Genomic DNA, 26221 nt, shown 5'->3' on the forward strand with positions numbered 1-26221 from the left:
GGACACAAGAACAAATGGATATAAACTGGACACTAGGAAGTTTAGACTTGAAATTAGACGAAGGTTTCTAACCATTAGAGGAGTGATGTTCTGGAACAGCCTTCCAAGGGGAGTAGTGGGGGCAAAAGACATATCTGGTTTCAAGACTAAGCTTGATAAGTCTATGGAGGGGATGGTATGATGGGATAGCCTAATTTTGGCAATTAATTGACCTTTGATTATTAGCAGGTAAATAGGCCCAATGGTCTGTGATGGGGATGGGATCTGAGTTGCTACAGAGAATTCTTTCCTGGGTGTTGGCTGGTGAGTCTTGCCCACATGCTCAGGGCTTATCTGATCACCATATTCGGGGTCAGGAAGGAATTTTCCTCCAGGGAAGATTGGCAGAGGCCCTGGAGGTTTTTCGCCTTCCTCTGAAGCATGGGGCACGGGTCACTTGCTGGAGGATTCTCTGCATCTTGAGGTCTTTAAACCACGATTTAAGGACTTCAATAACTCAGACATAGCTTAGGGGTTTGTTACAGGAGTGGGTTGGTGAGATTCTGTGGCCTGCGTTGTGCAGGAGGTCAGACTAGATGACCATAATGGTCCCTTCTGACCTTAAGTCTATGAAAAAAAAAAAAAGACATACATTAATTTAGTATGCTTTTTGTAAAGAGTCTTGTGGCACCTTATAGACTAACAGACGTTTTCGAGCATGCGCTTTCATGGGTGAATACCCACTTCGTCGGATGCATGTAGTGGAAATTTCCAGGGGCAGGTATATATAAGCAAGCAAGAAGCAGACTAGAGATAAGGAGGTTAGTTCAATCAGGGAGGATGAGGCCCTCTTCTAGCAGCTGAGGTGTGAAAACCAAGAGAGGAAAAACTGGTTTTGTAGTTGGCTAGCCATTCACAGTCTTTGTTTAATCCTGAGCTGATGGTGTCAAATTTGCAGATGAACTGAAGCTCAGCAATTTCTCTTTGAAGTCTGGTCCTGAAGTTTTTTTGCTGCAGGATGGCCACCTTAAGATCTGCTATTGTGTGGCCAGGGAGGTTGAAGTGTTCTCCTACGGGTTTTTGTATATTGCCATTCCTAATATCTGATTTGTGTCCATTTATTCTTTTCCGTAGAGACTGTCCAGTTTGGCCGATATACATAGCAGAGGGGCATTGCTGGCATATCATGGCGTATATTACATTGGTGGACATGCAGGTGAATGAACCGGTGATGGTGTGGCTGATCTGGTTAGGTCCTGTGATGGTGTCGCTGGTGTAGATATGTGGGCAGAGTTGGCATTGAGGTTTGTTGCATGGATTGGTTCCTGAGTTAGAGTTACTATGGTGCAGTGTGCAGTTACTGGTGAGAATATGCTTCAGGTTGGCAGGTTGTCTGTGGGCGAGGACTGACCTGCCACCCAAGGCCTGTGAAAGTGTGGGATCATTGTCCAGGATGGGTTGTAGATCCCTGATGATGCATTGGAGGGGTTTTAGCTGGGGACTGTATGTGATGGCCAGTGGAGTCCTGTTGGTTTCTTTCTTGGGTTTGTCTTGCAGTAGGAGGCTTCTGGGTACACGTCTGGCTCTGTTGATCTGTTTCCTTATTTCCTCTTGCGGGTATTGTAGTTTTGAGAATGCTTGATGGAGATTTTGTAGGTGTTGGTCTCTGTCTGAAGGATTAGAGCAGATACGGTTGTACCTCAGTGCTTGGCTGTAGACAATAGATCGTGTTGTGTGACCGGGATGGAGGCTGGAGGTATGAAGGCAGGCATAGCGGTCGGTAGGTTTTTGGTGGTTAATGTGACCATTACTTATTTGCACCGTGGTGTCTAGGAAGTGGATCTTCCGTGTAGATTGGTCCAGGCTGAGGTTGATGGTGGGGTGGAAGCTGTTGAAATCGTGGTGGAATTTTTCCAGAGTCTCCTTCCCATGGGTCCAGATGATGAAGATGTCATCAATGTAGCGTAGGTAGAGAAGCGGTGTGAGTGGACGAGTGCTGAGGAAGCGTTGTTCTAGGTCAGCCATAAAAATGTTGGCATATTGTGGGGCCATGTGGGTGCCCATAGCGGTGCCACTGATCTGCAGATATATATTGTCATCAAATTTGAAATAGTTGTGTGTGAGGATAAAGGCAGAGATCAGCAACCAGTTGTGCTGTGGCATCATCAGGGATACTTAGTTCCTGACAGCTTGTATTCCATCAGTGTGTGGGATGTTTGTGTAGAGAGCCTCTACATCCATGGTGGCTAGGATGGCATTTTCTGGAAGGTCACCAATGCATTGTAGTTTCCTCAGGAAATCAGTGGTGTCACAGAGATAGCTGGGAGTGCTGGTGGCATAGGGTCTGACCAGAGAGTCCACATATCCAGACAGTCCTTCAGTGAGAGTGCCAATGCCCGAGATGATGGGGCGTCCAGGATTTCCGGGTTTGTGGATCTTGGATAGCAGATAGAATAACCTTGGTCGGGGCTCTAAGGGTATGTTGATTTGTTCCGGTGTTAGTGTAGGGAGTGTCCTGAGTAGATGGTGCAGTTTCTTAGTGTATTCCCCAGTGGGATCTGAGGGAAGTGGCCTGTAGAATTTGGTATTGTAGAGTTGTCTGGCAGCCTCCTTTTGGTAGTCAGACCTGTTCATGATGACGACAGCACCTCCTTTATCAGCCTCTTTGATTATAAAGTCAGGGTGGTAACGAGCATTCTCAAAACTACAATACCCACACGAGGAAATAAGGAAACAGATCAACAGAGCCAGATGTGTACCCAGAAGCCTCCTACTGCAAGACAAACCCAAGAAAGAAACCAACAGGACTCCAATGTAATATACACCATGATATGCCAGCAATGCCCCTCGGCTATGTATATCGGCCAAACTGGACAGTCTCTACGGAAAAGAATAAATGGACACAAATCAGATATTAGGAATGGCAATATACAAAAACCCGTAGGAGAACACTTCAACCTCCCTGGCCACACAATAGCAGATCTTAAGGTGGCCATCCTGCAGCAAAAAAACTTCAGGACCAGACTTCAAAGAGAAACTGCTGAGCTTCAGTTCATCTGCAAATTTGACACCATCAGCTCAGGATTAAACAAAGACTGTGAATGGCTAGCCAACTACAAAACCCGTTTTTCCTCTCTTGGTTTTCACACCTCAGCTGCTAGAAGAGGGCCTCATCCTCCCTGATTGAACTAATCTCCTTATCTCTAGCCTGCTTCTTGCTTGCTTATATATACCTGCCCCTGGAAATTTCCACTACATGCATCCGACGAAGTGGGTATTCACCCACGAAAGCGCATGCTCCAAAATGTCTGTTGGTCTATAAGGTGCCACAAGACTCTTTACAAAAAGCATACTAAATTAATGTATGTCTTTTTTTTTTTTTCATAGACTTAAGGTCAGAAGGTCAGAGAAAGCCACACACAATGAACAATGGAAATAATCAGATCAACTAAAGGAGTGATAACATATTCCAAAAGGAATATTACATAGTCCTCTGCCAAAATGATTGTTGCTGGAAAAAGAGGATATAGAGTGGGGGATAATTAAAAGGGATGGGTATCTCTCAGAGCTCCAAAAGGAATGCAAAGAAACCTATGAAAAATAAGCACTACATGGTTGTGACCAAATGCACCCTGGTATTCACACCCTACACACCATTGTAATAATCTTTGTACAAAATATTCCTTGTGAGGTATCATTTGAAAACTAGTAACTCACTGGTCAATAATATTATGGTGAAATGTATGTAGCAACATTATATGTAAAGTTATGAACATTAGCTGAAATTATGACTTAAGTGTCTTTACCTGACAAGTCTGGGGACTAGGTAAACCAGTTTCTCAAAGACAAAGGACAAGTTCATGCCTCTTGCCAGGTGTCATCAAACCTGATTGGCATTCACCTTTGGCAGTGAAGGGGGACAGGAACAGATCGATTTACATTTTAACAAGCATGGAATCTCTTTCACAGCAGGACTCCATGCCTCCATTCTCACAGCTGGAAGGAACTTTATCTAGTGAGTAACCCTCAGGAAAATGCTTTTCAAAGGGTGACTGGACTATAAAAGTGAGGGGAAACACATCCCAGATATTCTCTCTCTCTCTCACACACACACACACACACACACCTGAGAAGACAAAGGAACCAGCCCTTTGAGAGGGGGTTCTGATCTGAGAATTTGGTCAGCCCTGTTGCTAGGACCATAGGGTAAAGATTTTACGTTGAACCAAGTCTATGTTAAGTTTAGTAACTAGGAAGCATTTATCTGTATTTTTCTTGTAACCACGTCTGACTTTAATGCCTTATAACTGTACTCACTTACAAATCTCTCTCTTTGTAGTTAAATAAACTTGTTTTATTCTTTGACAAGACTAAATTAGTTTTGATGTTTAAATTGAACTGTTTGATAACTATTGTACATTGTCCCCTTACAGGGGCAACAGCCCTCTAATATCCGAACTGTCCAAAGGAGGGTGGGGCAGTGCAGAACACACGTTTTTCTGGAAAATCCCGGACAGGGAGTGTGTTGGAGACACCCTGCAAGTAGCAACCAAGGCTCCTGGAAGCCAGAGTGTGGCTGATGTGTAGCTGACAGGCTGCTGGGGTATGCACACAGACACTCAGAGTATGACCTGTATGCTGTTTGTGAGAGGCCCAGGTGGGGAGCTACATCAGCAAAGCATTGTGAGGCACCCAAGATTGCAGGGCAGGTGGTGACACAGCCCCTCACTGGTCTGGATTGCACCCAGAATGTGAAAATAGTAAGAATAGGTATCAAATTAACTGTTAAAAAGACAAGTTCTTTCTACATAGCTTCTAAAGTATCATTTATAGATTAGAAGCAAAACTAATGGATTTGTAGGTATAATAAATTTCTTAAGTTATTATTTACTGTCAATTCCATTCCTTTGTCTTAGAAGACTAATGAAATAGCCTTTTTAAAGTGCATGTAATATCTCTTACACAGACTACTTTGTTTGGTAAACGACATACATTTTGCCTTATAACTTTCACACTTTCTGATAAGTATTCTCAGATATTCATCACAACTGCTTTCAATCAGTGTCTTTATTCCTTACATCAGTGCTAACGACTGAATTTCCAGTCTATTTTGCAATATTTACTGGTTCCACATTTCTGCTAATGAAAATATTCATCCAAATGGGAGCACTTCTGTGATCCATATCAATGGTTAAAGATGTTTCTAACATGCCTGAATATTAAACTGTTCTTCCTTCAGTCATTAGGAGTTTCACTAATGTCTGTTCCCAACTTTTAAGATTTTGTAGAAATGCTGATGAAAACATTCAGCAAGGAAAACTGATATAAAACCATGCCTCCACATATACATACTATCAGGGCGGGTGCAAGGATGTTTCGTGCCCTAGGCGAAACTTTCACCTGCGCCCCCTCTCCTCCTCCCCTCCCCGAGCCCTGTGGCAGCCCTCCACCCTAAGGCTGCTTCCCCTCCCCCCCCCCGAGGCGCACACACACCCCGCGGCAGCTCCCCCCGGCCCGAGGAGCCGTGTGGCAGCTCCCCGCCCCAGCTCACCTCTGCTCCACCTCCTCCCCGAGCACACTGTCACAGCTCCACTTCTCCCACCTCCCAGGCTTGCGGCGCCAATCAGCTGATTGGCGCCGCAAGCCTGGGAGGGAGAGAAGCAGAGTGGGGCGGCGTGCTCAGGGGAAGCGGCGGAGCAGGGGTGAGCTGGGGCAGGGAGCAGTTCCACTGCGTGCCGTGCTCCCCCTTACTTGCTGCAGGCGGCCCTCCCTGCGCCCCCCTGCCCCAGGTCCCTCCTGCTAAATGCCGACAACTACCGGGGCGGCCGAAGATCTGGCTGCTGCGGTCGCAGAAGGACCTGAAATGCCGCCCCCCCAAATGCTAGCGGCCTAATGGGTTGCACCGGCCCTGCATACTATGCAACCTTGGCATAGTCTTGTGCAACTTCAGTTTCTCTATTCAAGTAAAACCTGCTAAAGTTTAAAGAGTGGAGAGTTTGATTTAATTCTGCTTGGTACAGTAAAGAGCATTCTTATAGTCCTCTGTTCAATGCAGTTAGCCCTAGTTTCAGTTCAGTTCAGCTTCACAAGTTCCTTATTTTGCAGAGATCATTTCTTTACAGTTCAACGGTGCAGAATTAATCCATCCAAAATTCCAAGACTAGCAAACTTCAATTACAGAGAAGGATATATTGTCATTGGCAAGCTAAAGGAAAATGTTTTAATCAATTAGCACCATCTAGTGGGATCAGTGCAATTTATTTGTGATGAGAAATAAGCTAGTCACTGTTCATCTCTGTTCTTTAATTCCATCACCACTTATTATAGCTCATTTATCAAATTATTGTCAAAATTCACAAAACCATATTTTCTAAATAATTTAAACTGAAGCGATTCAAATGCTGACATAAGAGCAGAATATTCAAAAGATGACAAAATTTTTACTGTAAATGACACATTCATAAGAGAAAACCTGCTGGAGTTGAAAGCTGTATGTGTGTGTGTATATATACACACACACACACACACACACACACACACAGTATATATGTGAAAAGTTACAAACTGCATTTCATATGGGAAAAAAACATACTTTTCACATAATTTAAAGAGGCATACACACAACCATTCAAGAAGGATTTTTTTTTAATTTCAAGCATTTACAAGCAAACCTAACATTTTGAAATTTAACTCATGTTTCCTAGCACAAAAAAGCAGAAAAAAGACATCTAAAAATAATATATTATATGCCAAGAAAAAATATTGTCCTGAAGTTACGAGTAAGCAGTGGCAAAAATCATCATATCTATCATCTACCTAGGTGCTGAGAAGGCCTCTACCAGCATAATATCAGAGTACCTATTATATATAGCTTTTACCTGTTTTTAAAAGCACTAATAATTTTTGCTCAGAACACACTGAAATGACACAAACGTTGCTGCAGTAACTCAAAATTCTAATGAAATAATAGCTGCAAAAAATATATTGGACATTCTCCAGTTAATTACACTGGAAAGATATGACCTATATTAAATACAGAGTTTTTGTAAGCACATTGATTTTCTAGCACAGGGGTCAGCAACCTCTGGCATGCGGCTCACCAGGGTAAGCACCCTGGCGGGCTGGGCCAGTTTGTTTACCTGCCGCGTCGGCAGGTTCGGCGGATTGCGGCTCCCACTGGCTGCGGTTCACAGTCCCATGCCAACGGGGGCAGTGGGAAGCGCTGCGGGCTAAGGTATGTGCTGGCCACGGCTTCCCGCCTCCCACATTGGCCTGGGACGGCGAACCGCGGCCAGTGGGAGCTGCGTTCTGCCAAACCTGCCAGTGCAGCAGGTAAACAAACTGGCCCGGCCCGCCAGGGTGCTTACCCTCGCGAGCCGCATGCCAGAGGTTGCCGACCCCTGTTCTAGCAGATATGACATTTAGTATCTAAATGGGGAATGAGTTAAGAATAACAGGTAGAAGAGGTAGTCTCCTACTCATCAGTAGCCAGCAAGAAAGTTAGTCTAGCAAGTAATGAGTATAAGTTTTGCTTAATTTCAAAACTAAGAGGGCAGGCAGAATTTCACCCAGCCTCTGACAACAGGCAGGCTAATTTTTAAAAAATTTACTATGTCCTGTCCCCTTCTCCTGATTACATTCCAGATTTAAGAGCCCTAAATCAGCGACACTCATAAGCATTTGCTTAACTGTGATTACAATAGTATTAATCACAAGTTTGAAGTTAAGCATGTATTTAACTGTCTTGCTGAATGGCACCTAAGTCAGAAGGGAAAGCACTTGAGAATGTATTAAAAAAAAGTCACATACTTTGAATTAAGATTTCAGTTTGTTCTTTGTTTCTAATAGGAGGATTTGGGGGTGTATATAGAGAATTTAATTCTACAAAGATATAGAGGCAAACACGTGGGATATGGAAATCCTGGACCCACTGAAGTCAAAAGCAAAATTCCAATTGGCTTCAGGTGGGACAGGATTTCACCTTCAGTCTTTAAGGAACATGTTATAAAAAGATACTTTTGACTGGTAAATAAATGTATAAGGATAGTCTTCCGCTCCTTTCCATAATATCTGTCATTTGGCTTTCTGACCCTTCCCTTTGTCCAGCTTTACCCAGAGGTGGGCAAACTACGGCTCACGGGGCACATCCGGCCCGCGAGACCCTCCTGCCCAGCACCTGAGCTCTTGGCCTGAGAGGCTAGCTCCTAGCCCCTCCTCCGCTGTTCCTCCTCCCCCGCAGCCTCAGCTCACAGTGCAGCCAGCACAATGCTCTGGGCCGTGGGGCTCTTGCAGAACAGCAGCCTGACCTTGTGCTCTACGTTGCACGGTGGCGTGTCTGACTCCAGCCGGGCAGCATGGCTGCCTGTCCTGGTGCTCTGGGCACCATGGATCCGGTGCTCCAGGAAGCTCAGTAAGGGGGCAGGGAGTAGGGGGGGTTGGATAGAGGGCAGGGGAGTTCGGGGTGGTGGTCAGGGGGCGGGATGTGAATAGGGGTTGGGGCGGTCAGAGAGCAGGTAACAAGGGGGTTGGATGGGGCAGGAGTCCCGGGGGAGCAGTCAGGAAGGAGAGGGGGGTTGGATGGGGAGGCGGGGAGCAGGCAGGGGCAGGGGCGGCGGGAGGCAGTCAGGGAGAAGGGGTGGTTGGATGGGGCAGGGATCCCAGGGGAGCAGTCAGGAACGAGAGGAGGGGTTGGATGGGGCAGCAGGAGGCAGTCAGGGGACAGGGAGGGGCGGATTGGGCAGGGGTCCCGGAGGGCCGTCAGGGGGCGAGAAGCAGGGGGCGGTTGGAGATGCGGCGGGGCCATGCCTGGCTGTTTGGGGAAGCACAGCCTCCCCTAACCGGCCCTCCATACAAATTTGGAAACCCGATGTGGCCCTCAGGCCAAAAAGTTTGCCCAACCCTGAGCTATACCAAAAGAACAACAGGAGACAATTGATATGGTTTTAATCAGGCTGCAACTTCATTATTAGATGTCTGGGACCACCCTAGGGTTGCCAACTTTCTAATTGCAGAAAACCAAACACCCTTGCCCTGTCCCTGTTCCTGCCCCAAGGCCCAGCCCCCGCTCACTCCATCCCCCCTCCCTCCGTCGCTCGCTCTCCCCCACCCTCGCTCAGTCATTCATTTTCACCAAGATGGGGCAGGGGATTGGGATGCAAGAGGGGGTGAGGACTCTGGATGGGGGTGTGGACTTGGGGGGGGGCTGGGAATGAGCGGTTTGGGGAGACTCCAGGCTGGGAGGTGGGACTGAAAGCTTCAGGATGTGGGAGAGGGCTCTGGGCTGGGGCAGAGGGCTGGGCTGTGGGCTCTGGGCTGGGAATACAGCTCCAGGGTGGGGCCAGAAATGAGGGACTCAGGGCTTGGGAGGGGGCTTCAGGCTGGCACAGGGGGTGGCTCTGGCTGGGATGAGGGCTCTGGGTTGGAGCCAGGGGTGAGGGGTTTGGGGTGCAGGAGGGAGCTCCGAGCTGGGGCAGAGAGGGTTGGGGTGCGGGAAGGGATGCAGGCTCTGGGAGGGAGTTTGGATGGTGGTGGGGGTTCCGAACTGTGGCAGGGAGAGGGCTTGGGGTGCGGGTTCTGGGTGGCACTGAGCTTAGGATGCCCCAGCATTTCCCCGTGGTGGAGGAAGTCTGCGCGGCTCCCAGGATTTGGCAGCATGTCCCTCTGGCTCCTAGGTGGAGGGGTGACCAGGGGGCTCTCCGCACACTGCCCCCATTCTGCAGGCGCCACCCCCACAGCTCCCACTAGCCACGGTTCCCAACCAATGGGAGCTGCGGAGCCTGCACTTGGGGCAGCCCCTGCAGGTTCGGGCAGTGTGCGGAGCCTCCCTGTTCTCCCCTCGGCCTAGGAACCAGAGGGACATGCTGGCCACTTCCCGGGAGCCGCACTAAGCCTGCCTGCCCCGCTGGCACTGCAGCCAACTGGACTTTTAGCTGTCTGGTTAGCTGTGCTTCCCTATTTCCAGTACCACAGGATAATAAAAGAAAACACATTAATTCTCCCATCACCATCTTTGTGCTGGAGAAAAATGATTTACCCAGTTTCAATGACATTTTAATTGATGCACAAAATGATGCACTTTCATGGAAGCTCCACAAACTCAAAGAGCACATTTAGATTACCTGTTTCACTAAAAATATCTTTACACAACACTAAATACATCTATCTTTGGAAAACCACCATCCCAGGAATTAGATTGGGGAACCTTATCTCTATACAAAAGCAGACTAGTTTATAAAGTTGTTAAAGACAGTGGATAAACCGAAAAGATAAGGACAAACCAGCAAGGCATTCCCAAGGGTAAACTATGCCCAGGTTGCTAGAAATGTTACGAAGGAGTCGAGTGGTAAAAGGAGAACCAATAGAACTAATTCATGTAGACTTTGAAAAGGCACTTGATAAAGTATTTACCAAAAGAATCTTTAAGAAACCTTGTAAGCACTAGGGGAGTGGATTAATGGACTATCATGGATAAAAGGTGGAACAAGCCAGGACATCTAAAACAAAAGCAATAAAGCCAGGAACATCTTCAGGAGCTTAAATACAGTCTGGAAATCATCAAAATACAACACCAAAACCAAACTCAAGATTTATCGGAGCTGCATACTTTTAACACTACTTTATAGTGCAGAATGCTGGGGAATGAGAAAGTATGACACGTCCAAACTGTCTTCATTCCATACAATCTGCCTCAGAAAAATCCTCCGTATCTTTTGGCCCAGAACAATCTCAAACCAAGATCTATTGACACAGTGCAGCCAAGAGGATCTGAGCACCATCATTGCTAGGAGACATTGGACATGGATCGGTCAGGTGCTTCGGATGAAACTGATTCCATCACCAGAGTAGCAATAAGATGGACACCTGAAGGCCAGTGAAAACGAGGCCACCAGAAAACAACATGGCAAAGAGCTGTGGAAGCCAAGCTGAAAAACCTGGGGCACAGCTGAGGAACCATTGAAAGACTTGCCAGAAACAGATAGAAGTGGAGGAGCTTTGTCACTGCCCAGAGGCATAATAGGAACATGATGATGATGATGATGGATAAAAGGCTGACTGAGCAATAGGCAAAATAAGTAGAAAAATACATCCAGCATAGAGAATAAGAATTTAAAAATAAAGTGCGTAAGGGACCATCACTAGGAGTCTTGGGGTTAAATAGATTTATGTCAGTCTGGAAGGCTGGATGAAGAGTGAGGTGGCAAAGTTTTCTGCCAACAGAACTGGGGTTCCATTCTATACCCCTCACAGCAATAAAAATCCCATTTACTTTAATGGGAGCTGCGCTTAAGAAAGGAGCTGGTAAGCAGGCTGACCAGCAAGAACAGTTTTCTTGGATCTCTCTCTTGTTTTTTTAAATTACTTACGATGCTGTCAGCACAGTTTTTACTGCAGACAAAACTGGTCCTATACAGACAGAAGTAAAAAAACACAAATATCTCCCCCAGTCTGGATTACGATCCTTCCTTTCTGTAGCTCTAACTGCTGTGGAGAAGTTCTTATTCCAAGGCGTCTTCACCTCCTGTCTCCCATGCAATTACACATTTGACTTCCTTTTAGGGAATCCAATTGGCCTGGAGCCTCTATTCCTGCTTCATTCTCTTCACTTAAGTACATGAACAGGGCAAAAGGGGAAAGCCAGTTTGGAGTTAACACTCTGTTTGATTGTGACTAAACAGAACCCTCTTCACCCTGCTAAAAAATCTGTTTTGAAGGAGCTAGGAAAGGTACAAATCTGACTCTTGGAAAGATGGAACTAAGTTCTCAGTTCCAGAATATGACAATACCCAACAACTGAATATGACGGGAGCTGCAGTGCTGAAACAGTCTGCCCCGCAACCGGGGAGAAATGAAATATTTACATAAGCTTCTCTGATTACAGGTGTGTTGATGAGTGATCGGAAGAATAACCTCCTCTGTTTGGAGGATGCTTCCCTGCTCTGAAGAGCAAGACAGAAGCTGCATATGCAAGGGGAAATAAAGGTCTAGAAAAGACAAGGTGGCTGAGTAATCCCTCCAATTACTACACTTACAATCATGGCCCATTGTAGAACATTGTTTGATTATTCCTTCCTCGGGAGAAGGAAGGTGGAAGAGAAGACATGCATTTGCTTGAAAAAGATCCAACCTGGCATATACGGAGCAGGGGAGCACCACCATTCACCCCTCTACCTTGTTATCTGACATGACAGGAACTTGCCTTGGTAGCCTCAAATGGAAAATAAAAGGACCCCTCCTAGTGTTAACCTAGTAATGGGTAGCTCAGAGTAAACTGAAGGATGAGGAAGTCCTGACATAGGGGACCTCATGTAACTCTGGTGCAGTTTCTCTCCTGAGGTACCAGCTAACAGGTTGAAACAGAAGTTCAGCTTGGTTCATGTTCAGCTGCATAAAGGCACTTGAGAGACCCCGGCCTGTCCTAATGGAACCACTGATAACAGTGGCCTTGGAGGTGGGCAAGGGTTCATTCAGGCAACTTTGCTGGGAAACTGTGTGCTTGGGACCACTGCCCCATAGGGAAGGATGGGCTCACTGTTCACAGGAATGGCGATAGGTGGAATGGCCTGACCGTGGAAGGGACAGTTCACTTTGCGGGTGGTGATGAGTCGGAAGACTGTGCTCCTACCGGATGGGATCCTGAAACCCTAATACAGAGATTTAAGGTCTGAGTTTCAGAATAGCAAAGGTCTGAGCCTCATCAAGGTGGATGAGGATCATGAGGAGTGGGTGAGTGGCCCTCGACCTGTGTCTCACTCCCATAACCAACCAAGAGTCCAGTGAGCCTCCTCAGGATATGACAGTAAAGTTTGGCAGGAGCCTGCAGACAATGAAGGAGGGGATTGTGAGCCTTGGTGCTCAGGGACAAGGGTGGCACCCAGGTCTCTCATCCCTCGGACACCTCCCCTTAAGAGATATAGAGTGATTTGGCAAAAATAATTGGCATTAGTGGCGCATAGGCGGGGCAGTCTGGCCCTGGGGAGATGTTGGCAAAATATTACATCAAGTCTACATTCTGGTTGCTTGCAGTGCATCCCAGGGACTTAAACTTGCGTTGGTGTCAGTACTGCTTTCAAAAGATTCAAATGCCCTGCCCTGTGTTAAAGTTTAATAAAAGTTGTGGCGTGCATGTGTCTGTCCACATTTCGCTACTGTGTCCACATCAAAGGCAGAATGGAGACTAGAAACAAAAGAAGCAGGGCTACTGCAAGGGAAGAGGAAACCATCAGGGGAAAGATCCTATTCAGTGACTGTCTGTGATAAAGAAAGAAGGGAGGAGCTCATTATTTTCAATTGGGAGAGACAAACAGCAAAACTAAAAAAAGAACTGAGAAACTGGTGAAAAGTGAATGTTTAAAATATACAAGCATGTGCACGCAGCAATAAACATTTTGTTGCTTGGCATGTGCTGTGGCAGAGCAGTAGTTAGTTGTAATGACATGCTGATAACTTCAATATGACTATCAGTGTTTCAGATGTCATATTGACATGATTACAACCACTGAATACTTTTTTCTAGACTGTTTGAAAGATTTTGGAACTCAAGTAGTACCATGATTTATGGTTTGCTCCTGATTAAACAATGTACTTGAGCTCAACAAATATATAATTGTTCATTTTCTATGAAACCTAATCTATAAAGGACATTACAACTCAAGTTATTTTATGGAAAGAAGAGATATCTATGTTAAATATACAGCACTAGTGAAGCAATCAACCTACATATCTGTTAAAGGTTTCTTTTTAATCTACGCTGAAGGCTAAGAAAAGGAGTTAAAGCTATATTCACTAACCAAATGAAATCACTGTTGGCATGTAAGCATTGCAGTTTGGGACTTCTGGCAAATATCAACAAGAAGCAAATCAGAAAGACGGATTTGGCAGACCATATAAATCCATTTTTCAACAGACAAAAAACAAGAACACTTGTTTTGTTTTTTTATAGTCAACACAGTGTTCTTCATAAAAGGTCACACTATACCTAGAAATCTGGTTTGGACACCTGCACTTCAGCTATCTGACAAAAAAGAACCACGGGGAAAGAAAGAAGAATTGTTGGCTCCAAAGCTCAAACTTCTTGCACACGGGAACAACAATTATTTAGCTTTAGAATCTAGTGGAGAGAAAAGAGAAAGCCCATCGGTAGAACCATCCACAACCTGAACTTAACATCAGGAAATGTCTACTTTGAGTCAGGATTCTCGGAATGGAAATGAGTTTTCAAGTTAAAACAGATCTTCACTGTACCAACCCAGAAAGATGGATGCACCCAATAAACTGAGAAGTAAATGAAATTAACAATTGACTAAGGTCTGTTATCCTGTACCACAGAACAGATTGTTTTATATCTTATGGACCAACTAAATTTCTGGTGCTTAAATAATAAAATGTTTGCCTGTATTACATCTGGGAGTCAGCACACCAGGTTTCTCTTCTCAGCTCTGTCACTGACTTGTTTTATGATCTTGGGCAAGTCATTTAACCTCTGCTCCTCAATTTCCCCATGTGCAAATTGGAGTTACATAAATATTTGTATCTATCTAAGGTACTTATATGGCCTCCATTACTGCAGTAATGAAGCACCTAATAGTCTTTAGCATAGTTATCCTCATAACACCCCTGTAAGGTAGGGAAAGACTACTATCCCCATTTTACAGATGGGGAACTGAGGCCCAAGGACAAAAAGGAAGTCTGTGATAGAGTACAGAATTAATCCTAGGTCTCTAAAGACTAAGGCTAGAGCCCTAGCCACTGGATCATCCTCTCTCTCCTACACTTTTATGAAGTGTTTGGAGAGCTACAATTGAAAACGTCTATAAGGAAGCATCTCATCATCCATTTTCACATGTTTAACTTCTTGAAATATTCCCTTTTGGGGTTAAAATTTGCAATGCCTAGAGTCCACCCCAAAAATTATTTAAAATTTTATTTTAGAAAAGCCTGAGCAAAATCCCTTCAGCCATTTTGAATTATGAGAGAACTGAAACTGCCTTTTTTTTTTTTTTTTTTTTTTTAGAGCTGGGTGGGAAACTGCCTTCCAAAACCACAAAAATCTGAGATGTCAAAAACCAATCCCACCTCAAACTGGGCAAAGTCAAAATCTCAAAATATCCCTTTTTTTGACAATTTTGAATTTTTATGAAATTATTTTTCTAATTGACAATTTTGAATTTTTATGAAATTATTTTTCTAAATGAAAAATTAGTCAAATCTCACCCTTTCCTGCAAAAACCTTCAGTATCAAGAAACCAACATTTGCCAACTTAAAAAGTTAAAAAAAAAATCCTGACCAGCCCCATCACTTCTTTTTGTTAATAATTACAGCTTTAAAAAAATGATCATCAGAATAATAAGCACACAGAACTGAAGTGTGAAAAATTTAAAAATAGCATGCGACCCTGTCCCTGGGGAATAGTCCCTTTGGATTGGGGGGAAAAAAAGGGGGTTGAGTTAAGACAAACCGAAAAAATTTAAACTGGCAAATGATAGTATTGTATGAAATTCATCCCTGCCCAGAGGGACGTCTGTTTAGGCAGATTTAAGTGGTGTGTAGGCTTCTGTACAAGGATGGTTTTCACTCTTATTCCACTAAATCAGGAACTGTGCACTTAGATGCAATACACATGCTGCTGGCACAGTTCAGGGAGTGCACACTTTAAGCTGCAGCCATGTGGACACTTGTATTCTTTATTATTCTCTCTCCATTTTTAGCCTGCTCAGAACTCACTAACAAAATTCTACTGGACATTAATTGTAGGGAATGTCTCAATATTTTCCTACCTGGGAATGTCGCTGACTCGCAAGTAAACTAATCCATATCAGACCAGTAAAAAGGATTCAGAATCTCTTCTACTCAGAGTAATCCATGTTTGTGCATCTTTGAATGGCCCATTCTTAAGCATCGGTCTTTTTAAGCAAGTTTAACTTCAGAAAGATTTCATTTTAGAAAACAGAAGGCTCAGGATGGCTTTTTTTTAAAAGCAATCACTCTAGCTAAAGGAAAAGTAGGGTTAGATAGTCAGACTCTTGCATCATGTATATTGTGGAGCACTTCAATTAAGAGGGAAAATATTAAACTTTTTTTTACAGCATAGAAACTGAAGGTGCCACCACTATGATGACCGCTACCTCCAAATGAATCCCTAAACTAAGTCTTACTATTGCATTCTCAAGATAGTCACGTCATAATAATGAACGTAAAATTACTCATCCTCAAAGTACGTAGACAAGTAAGCCTTATAACTTTTTTCAAATCTCATTCCTTCAGCACCTTGTTAGATGTTCCACTGTGAATGGGTACCATATGTACAGTACAAATATGCTAAGTGCTCACATACCATAGTTTGTGACTGCATATGACTTGTGTTTGAAGTGAACTTCCACTGACATCACCACACCTGCAAAGAGAACAGTTGTTTCTACAAAGATGCATAGAGATGATTATTCTGAAAATAAATTTATGCTTAAGGAACTGCTATTATTAACAGTGCTAGCTATACATTTAAAGAGTTACTGTATACATAGCATACCATACACTTTTCTCTCTTTCTTGGTCTGAAAAGAGAAAAGGTAGGACCTGTGCAAGAGGTACATACGTGCATAAGGAATCACAGGAGGGAGAGAAGACTGGTGAAAAGATATTTTCAGAGAAAGGGAACATAAGAATCAGTCTCATACACACATGGTCAGATTGTGAACCCTTAGTTATGTTGGCGAGCACTTAGCATTCACTTCACTGAGACTAAGTGAAAAATGAATGCAAGCAAGACTTGAGAGAAAAAGTCTGTTACCCTAACTAATAGCGAAACAAACTAATGAAAAATATGTGCATGGCAACTCATTATTCAATTAAATACTACTTCACTGGTTTCCATTTTCTTTTTTCCCCAAGTGCAAATTGGAGTTCACTGCCCCTAAAAGTATCATCCACCATCATTGTCAGCTCCAACAAGGTTCTCTCATTGTGTAGCCTTGCTGGGTTAGCCAACACTTTCTAATTTTACACGCAAAGTAGCCTGATACAATAATTAAACAGTTTTTAAAATTACCCATGAGATGTTCTCCTGTAGAAATTAACTTTCCTTGACAACAACAAGAATGCCTCCTAGTCGAAAGGAAAAAATCCCAGTTCAAAGAGATATTAATTATGTTAACCTTGGACGTCTCAGATTTATCAGTTTATTAACACTGAGATATATGAGCTGCCTTTGATTGGCCCTTGGTAACGCAGGAAAAGTGTTCTACTTCAGTTTAAGTAAACACCACCACAATACCTTTAGTAGGGGAAGAAAAACTGGATGTGATCATTGACTTGTGCATTACCTTCTAATTACTGCATACACTTTGTCACTAGGCTGGCATTTTGCCCCTTTGAAACAATGAAACTGCAGAACTATTTGTCCCAGAAGATAGCAGATTTACTTTTCTATCTGTCACATTTTGGCTGGATTACTGATATTCTTTCGAGGTCTCCCAGAAGAAACTGTAAATAGATTACAACTGCTCCAAAAAAAAATGTGTCTGTCTGGATTTTAACCTAAACCAAAGAGTCTTCTCACAGTCCACCATACTGAGGATTAATTCACAAGTTTCAAGTAAATAGCCAATAGGCCAACTTTTCACACCTCTGATTTGATGCATTTATCTGGCTGAACATACTTCAACTCTTCATTTTGCTTTTCACGAGTTTGTTTGTACACATCTACCCCAATATAACGCGACCCAATATAACACGGGTTCGCATACAACGCGGTAAAGCTCTGACACGCTGCTCTGAGCAGCGTGTTAAGGGTGCCGGGCCGGGCCCGAGGGATTGGATAAGGGGCCGAGGGTCTCGGGGGTGGTCAGGGGCTCGCCCCCCCCCACCCCCAGGGTCTAGGAGGCAGGAGCTCAGGGGGCAGTTTTGGGGGCCGCGCAGTCCCAGAGTGGCCCGGGAGACTGGGGGGGGCCAGGAGCAGCCCACTCTCCTTACCTCGCCCTGGCCCCAGCCATGTCACTTGGAGGAGGTAGGTTGGGGGAAGGGTTCCCCCCTGCACTCAACGGCAGTGGCGGAAGCGGAGCAGCCTGGCCACAGCCCATTCTACACCACCAGCTCCCAGCCGTGGCGCTCCGCTTCCCGCCGCAGGTGAGTACAGGGGCGTCCTTTCCCCAACCTCCCTGCACTCACCAGTGGTGGGAAGCGGAGCGCCGCAGCTGGGAGGTGGGAGTGAAGCCGCAATGTGCTACTTCCCGCTGCAGGTGAGCGTCCTTTCCCCAACCTCCCCGCACTCATCGGCAGTGGGAAGTGGAGCAGCCCGGCCCCAGCTCGCTCCACTCCGCAGGCTCCCAGCCGCGGCACTCCACTTCGCCGCAGGTGAGTGCGGGACCTTTCCCCAAACACACATCCCCCCCACCACCCCCAGCGACATGGCTGGGGCCGGGGCAAGGAAAGCGAAGTGGCCTGGGGCCGCGTCGCTCCGCTTCCCGCCACCGGTGAGTGCGGGGGGCGTCCTTTCCCCAACCTTCCCGCACTCACCGGTGGTGGAGTAGAGCGGGCTGGGGCCACGTTGCTCTGCTTCCCTCTGCTGCCAGTGAGTGCCTGTCAGGTGGCGGAGGGTGTGCGTCGGAGCAGTCAGGGGACAGGGAGTGGGGGGGTTGGGTAGGGGGTGGGGTCCTGGGGGTGATTAGGGACAGGGGTCTCTGGAGGGGGCAGTCAGGAAACAAAGAACGAGGGCGGGGGGGCAAAGCAAGTTCAATATAATGTGGTCTCACCTGTAACGTGGTGAGATTTTTTTGGTCTCCCAAGGACAGCGTTATATCAGGGTAGAGGTGTATATTGAATCCGTACCTGTTAAGAGCTTTTAGCTATTTAACTCCCACCGTCGTCAACTATCCAATTTTACTGATGTTTTTAAAACTAAGCCTGGAATATTTTGGTGGATGGGGGAAAAACAGATTCCCTAATAGAAGGCTAGCTAAAAAAAGATTAGTAACTGAACATTAAATTCTTTACTGCTTAGGATGTATGATGGAGAGGTATATGAGAGTGACGCTTCCCCGGGGGTCATGAGGCACTTTGCTATCACCTGTCTTTAGCATGAGGAAGCATCGTCTCTGCATGCTGTGGGTCAGCTCCCCAACTTCCTGGGCCACAAGCAACATAAACACTCCCCTCTAGGGCTTGAGGCTTCACTGTTACCCCACAGGCTAGCAATTGGCCCACCCCAACTCCAGAGCCCTCAGTGTCTCCCTGGAGTGTCCAGTCTTTGATCTATTGGACACTTGCAATATTCACGGATTCACTGCTTCTAAAGAAACAGTTTACCAGTTCCATCAAAGATCACTGCTCCACTTAACACACAGCATTTAGGCCTGGTCTACACCAAAAGGTTAGGTTGACTGAGCAGTGTAGTTAAGCTGAGATAAAACCCCAGTGTAGACAGTCCCAGGTTGACGGAAGAATTCTTTAGCTGCCACCTCTGGGGGAGGTGGATTACCTGCCAACAGGAGAACCCCTCCCATCGGCATAGGTAGTGTCTACACTGAAGCGCTACAGCAGCATAGTTGCAGCGCTGAAGATGTGCCACTGTAGCGTTTCAAATGTAGACAAGCCATTAAATGTGTTTATAATGAAATCAAGTATAAATTTATTTAACAAAGCATAGAGATTCCAGTAGTAGCAACTAGACGTATTGGAAATAAATGGTTACATATAAAATAAAATCACAATAATAATTCCACAGCCGTTACTTAATTAACAAGGCTCTCGCTGTATCTAATAAAGCATTGCTTATCCAAAAATCCTTGCAGGGCTTTACAGCCAAGTTGGCTATGACCCTTCTTCCATGAGAAAAGCATGCTGTGCATTTGGCTCCTAGGTGAAGGAGTCTGTATTTCTTTGCACCCTAATATACTACAACAATCCATTGTCTTTATTCATAAGCATGGCACCTCCCTCCCCCAAAATGTTTGTTTCATCCTGTAGATTTTCTTTCTTGTAGATTTTATAATCTTTTATTTAGCACCGTCTTAATATGCAAATAGGCACACATTGTGAGGCATACAATACACAACGCACAAATGGCCAAACAAGGAGATGCGAGAGTCTGTTGCCTCTTGCCTGAAAGGAACCTTTCTGAGGTGTATCACCTCCTGGTGACCTACCTTAACTCCAAGATCTTAAGACTGTAATTGTTACTATCGATACATAGCTCCTTAAATATTCTCCGTGCAGACATTTCACAATGATTATGATGACCAGTTGGCTACTGGCTCTTGATGGAGATCTCACACGCTGCCCTTTGGTGAACTATTATGTAAATATTCGACTCAGGGGATCCCTGTAAAACCCTATGCATCCCCTGCTCCATCTGCCAGTTGGCACAAAGAGGTCCCTGGTTCATGAGATTTTAAACGTCAAGTACTATTTTCCTCCTAGAACCTCTGGAAAAAACCTAACATACTGAGTCTTCTATTAAAGATGGATACCATGTCCTATACTCAAAAAGTTCCATCCCCAAAAATAGTACAATTTCGAAAATTCTAATTTCTCAAGAAAAATACAAATACAAGTTTTTAAAAATACAACAAACAAGAATTTAACATGAATACAATTGATAGAAATCAGGACAAAGGCATACAAACATACAATCTACTGCTTCATGCATGACCATAAGGTAAGTGTGCATTAGTTATAATTATAATGTAAAAATGATTTTAGTAGTGACATCATGTATTACATCACAACTGCATTACGCATTCATGTGGCACCAACTTTAGTGTATCTTTCTTCAGTTTGTCACAAATAAGTTATTTTCTCCACCAGAACCACGTTTGATAGCTGTTTCAATTCTTCTGAATAAATTGAAGGTGACAGAGATTAATAAATTGTAAAAATCAAGGGAAAGATCTTCAAAGGCACAAGTGACAGGAGCCTAATCCCACAAAGCTAGTATAGATCTTTATACAACACGGTGTGAACATGCAATGCAGAATTAAGACTGATACATAACAGGAATCATCTGACCTTACTGAACTATTCAAACCTTTTGATAACTTCAAGATGATATTCTATATATTAAATATTTTTAAAGAAACAAAGATGCCACACACACACACACACAAACACTAGATGCAACAACTCTGCCTTCAATCAAAGAAGGGTGATTACCTATTACAACTGTAATACCTGAAGAGCTGATTTTATTATTTTTAATTCAGGTTTGAAGTCGTAACCCATTTTATTTTTTTTTTAATTTTGAGGACTAAGCAAATCCCTCTCCCACCCCCCAAAAAACCTCCACAACAAAACAAAAAACCCTCTAACTAAAATACTAGACTTCTAAAGCCAGCACAAAAGTGGTTACAGGCGATCAACACATGTAGGGGGGAGGGATAGCTCAGTGGCTTGAGCATTGGCCTGCTAAACCCAGGGTGCTGAGTTCTATTCTTGAGGGGGCCACTTAGGGATCTGGGGCAAAATCAGTACTTGGTCCTGCTAATGAAGGCAGGGGGCTGGATTTGATGACCCTTCAGGGTCCCTTCCAGTTCTAGGAGATAGGATATCTCCATTTTTTTTTTATTTTTTTTTTATCATCCAGCTAGCAGCCAGAATGTGAAATCTATAAGTAAATTCTCACTCACATCTGCTGGATGCCTGTTGCTTTCCTCCTCATGTTTCCATGGAAATGCTGTCAGACTGGACAGGATAAAGATTCTGTACTATCTTCTATAAACCTTCAATTACTTTATTTTGACTGATCTGATCACTGTTTCCATGGAAATTTAAACATAAAGGTAGCCAATAGCCTCCAGGTCCTCCTCAGCTTGCAGCCATATGAAATCTCCAAGTGAATTGTGCCATTCTCCAAAAAATCACAAACATTGGCTATAAAAGTTTTCAGTACCTTAAATTTAAAGAAACTTATGTAAAAATACAAAAAACATATTTTGCATACCACCTTTGCTGGGTGTAATACTTTTAAGGAAGGCAAAATAAGCTAATGTATTTTTATTTGAACATTTATTCCTGATACGCCACAAAGTCTGCACGCACTTTTGTCAGCCATTAAGAGTCCTCCTTTCTAGATGTCCATTTAATAAGTAGTTTTTTACTTTAATGTAAGCAGGAAGAGTGCTATAAAATTCAACTTTACATTTAGATGTTGGAATCAGACCATTTCATATCAATATTTTACACCAGGAGAGAAGTCAAATTCCACTGCATCTCTCTGTGTTTTAAAAAACTATATAAAAAGAGAATTTCTAGAATTAACTTAACCTCGACCTTCCAAAAGAAAAGACGGTGCCCACAATCGAAAGAAATCAGGAGTTATACCAAGGAATGACAAAAGTCTTAATTTGCTCCACTGGTAAAGTAATTGTCCCTAGAACATATTTTAATATTCCTTTATATGGTGTAGGTTAGAGCACCACCAAGTTTACATCTCTCTATAGAATTTCAGTTCTCTGAAGAGCTGAAAACACCAACAAGATTTATAGGCCAGGTTGTGTGGCACCTCTTTAGATATCTCTAACTCACCAAAATAATTCACTGAACAGTAAAGAAAAAAAAAGAGACACTTTGACAAAGGTAAGCATTTCCTAGACTTACACGGATTTAGATTTAAGAGATACACTTCAATTACCCATCTATTTTTGGGTATGACTTTTCATATATCAGTATTAAGAAGTTTAACTGCAGTAAAACTCTCTCCCTTACTCTGTAAAACCAACCACATGTGTACATTGTTTGGACAGTCTACATTACAGAAGTAACAGCATTCCTCTGGAACTTCAGAATTTATGTCTTCGGTAAGTTTTGCATGCTTTCTATGCTTGAAAAATGTAAACTATCACGTAAGAAGCAAGCTTGCCTGCTTCCCCTACAGAGTATGCTGAACAATTACCTTTCATTGGCCATAGATTGTTACCAGCTGCTGCCATCTACCTCATTCACACCTCCCTCTACATATGGCCAGGTGGTATATGCTTACACTCACATGGTCTGGCTTCCTTCCCTTCCCTTCTCCCCCCATGCCAAAGCAAATAGCATTTCAGACAATTAACAACCTGCCCCAAAGGATTTGCTGTGAGCGTATAGAAACATGGCCTACTTCCCTCACATGGGAGGCATAATTTACTAAGATTCTTTACAGCCAACTGGTATCTCAAGAAACTCTGACTATACCTCACTGCAGAAAGGCCTACCATGATCCATGGAGTGTTCACTAATTATTTTATTTTGTAACAGCCTTACTACAATCGCCTTTTCTAGACTGTTCTAATCTTATTCTAATCTTATTTTTCCTAAACATTTCCTTTATTTTTCTCTGTAAAGATAAAAAGGTAACAGCAGCCTTGAGCTTTCTCAGTTTCTATCTCATGGAATCTGCAAATGTACAGCTTGAAAATCTCTGGAAATCTCACAATGACAACTCCCTCAATAACCCAGTCTTTGGTGCTCCAATACCAGTGCTATTCCAATGTTTCAACTTTCAGAATAAACACTTGACTGAACGCATACACCCAAGAAACGGCATTATGTATTTTGGTTACGCTAATATTCAAAGATGAATTTACTGCTACACGTTTTCCTCGTTCATTCTATTGCAGTATTTAGAAAAATGTGAGTCCCTGATGTTAACCATTTCTTTCTCAAAGAAGGAGATACAAATTTTAAGGGCATTTAAAGGTAATGCATGAATTGCTAGAAGCCCAGTACTTAGCTTTTTCAATCATACTTTGCTCCAATCATAAACAGAGATGCTTAAGACTATGGAGGTGGTGAAGGGCTCACTCCAAGCCAAGTTGGCAAATTGAAAAGAACAGAAGAATTTGCATTAAATCCAAATGAAAATATTCTGTAATTGCTACTCTTTAATTATTTAAAGAACGGTAACACTGGAATTGTTCTCATCCCTTTTCTCCTCTCTGCCCCCCCTTCTCCCCGCCCCAAGTTCTCTGTACTATTTTGGGCTGTGGCCATCTAAGCACTTTAATAATCTTGGAGATCATCTCTTCACTATGCTTTGCTACAAGTCGATACACAAACACTGGGACTTATGCTTCTTCCACCATGCAGAAATCATAAGATGAAGGCCTCTAGTAGAACTTAAGGGAGTCATGTAATGAAATGAGGAAGGAATCACTGAGTGAAGCAGTCAAAGACGAACTTCAAACACTCGCTTTTCAGAGAGTCAATTTTGTCTTCCAAAACTATCAACAATAGTTGTGGGCTTTCTCTGCTCTATCCTTTGCAATCTAAAATCAAACTGACTGATTCCTGGTCTCAGAGAAAGAGGAAAGAATGAATGATTGCATAAGTTTTTGCTGGTTTTACTTACTACAACAGGAATGTACTATAGAGAACAATCCAGCTTTTGCAGGGGATGGACTGGATGATCTAATACAACTTTTCCATCTCTAACTTTTTAGAGCTGGTCCAAGTTCACAGAAAGGATATTTCTATCCAACAGTACTGAATTAAGAAAGATCTAAAAAAGAAAACCAGTGTAGCAAATCATACACACTAGCATAACATTCTTACATAAAATGCTGTAATTATATATGCACACATGAAACACCTGTAGACAAAGTAACAGATCATTTTTTTAAATTAAAATTTTTCTATTTATTGCAGCTTTTAAGCTGTCTGGCCTTTAGAAAACAAGCCTTCTGACCAGTTTGCAGCCTGAAGAACAGCTTCTACAAATTGCTGCTTGTACATTACCACTAATAACCAATACTAGCAAGAGCAAACTTGTCCCTTAAAAAATGAGCTTTGTCCCTAAATGAGGAGCTCTGTCCATCTCATGTACAGAATGACTAGGATGAAGTTACTATTAATTCAATATGTTTTTTCCTCCAACTTCCTTCTTCTCTTCGTGTAGATTTAAAAGAAAAGCCACATCAGTACCGAAACACTATTTGGCCCTAAGCTACAGTGCATCCCTCTGCTTTAAAATATCAGCCTTCCTCCCATTGCCTACCTGATTGCACTGAATAGATGGGAGTAGGCAAATTTTTTGGCCCGAGGGCCACATCTCAGTATGGAAATTGTATGGCGGGCCATGAATGCTCACAAAATTGGGGGTTGGGGTGCGGGAGTGAGGGCTCTGGCTGGGGGTGCAGGCTCTGGAGTGGGGCCAGAAATGAGGAGTTCAGGGTACGGGAGGAGGCTTTGGGGTGGGACCAAGGGGTTCGGGCAGGTGTGGGATCAGGGCTGAGGCAGGGAGTTGGGGCACAGGAGGAGGTTGGGGTGCAGGCTCCAAGCAGCACTTACCTCAAGCAGCCCCCAGAAGCAGTGGCATATCCCCCCTCTGGCTCCTATGCAAACTGGCGGCTCTGTGCGCTGCCCCGTCCGCAGGTGCCGCACCTGCAGCTCCCATTGGCCGTGGTTCCTGGTTAATGGGCGCTGCAGGGGTGGTATCTGAGGCAGGGGCAGCATGTGGAGCCCCCTGGCTTCTCCTACACATAGGAGCCGAATGGGGGACATGCCGCTGCTTCTGGGAGCTGCGCAGAGCCATGGCACACGCGGAGTGGGGCAAGCCCCCGATCCCACTACCCGGCTGGAGCACTGAAGCGGGGCAAGCCCCACACCCTGCTCCCCAGTGGGAACTCGAGGGCCTGGATTAAAATGTCTGATGGACTGGATGCGGCCCACGGGCCATCGTTTGCCCACCTCTGGACTAGATGATCATAATGGTCCTTCTTTTGGCCTTAAAAAAAAAATCTATGAAAAACACAACTTTCCAAATGGAATTAATATATAAGAGGAAGTGTGTGATTTGAGGGATCAAGAATGAAATCTACCTTGAGTTTACCTTGGAGAGGCTAAGCATACAGTAGAACCTCTATACTTCAATGTGACTACTCACATGTATGAAGTTACACATACGCCTAATTTTTGGAAGGATCAGAGTCTAAGGGTACATCTCCACTGGAATAAAAGATTCGTGGCACAGCCACAGCTGGCCCAGGTCAGCAGACTCGGGTTCACAAGGCTAAAAATTGCTGCGTAGACATTCAGGCTTGGGCTGGAGCCCAAGCTCTGGGACCTTCCCCCCTCACAGGGTCCTAGAGCTTAGGCTCCAGCCTGAGTGTGAATGTCTACACAGCAATTTTACAGCCCCACAGCCCGTGCCCCTAAGCCTGAGTCAGCTGACCCAGGCCAGCCGTGATTGTTTAATTGCTGCATACATGTACCTTAAGAGAGAACTCATTAATACCGAATTTCATCTCTAGATTGGTTTAGTTATTAACACATTAT

At 44.1% G+C, this 26221-nt stretch overlaps 1 protein-coding gene across 7 annotated transcripts in view; it reads right to left on the reverse strand.

The window, feature by feature from the left end:
- MPP7 (MAGUK p55 scaffold protein 7) overlaps window positions 1–26221 on the reverse strand; it is a 311912-nt gene that overhangs the window by 152153 nt on the left and 133538 nt on the right. Inside the window, exon 1 of one of the 7 annotated variants that reach the window (XM_045004399.1) lies at window positions 16311–16370. The exons of the other annotated variants lie outside the window; for them this stretch is intronic. Coding sequence (XP_044860334.1) covers window positions 16311–16328 — 18 coding nt within the window. The 5' untranslated portion in view covers window positions 16329–16370. Of the gene's footprint in view, window positions 1–16310; window positions 16371–26221 lie in introns of those variants that run through there. 7 annotated transcript variants of the gene reach the window in all.

This window comes from Mauremys mutica, chromosome 2 (assembly GCF_020497125.1).
Source record: "Mauremys mutica isolate MM-2020 ecotype Southern chromosome 2, ASM2049712v1, whole genome shotgun sequence".
Classification (NCBI taxonomy): domain Eukaryota; kingdom Metazoa; phylum Chordata; order Testudines; family Geoemydidae; genus Mauremys; species Mauremys mutica.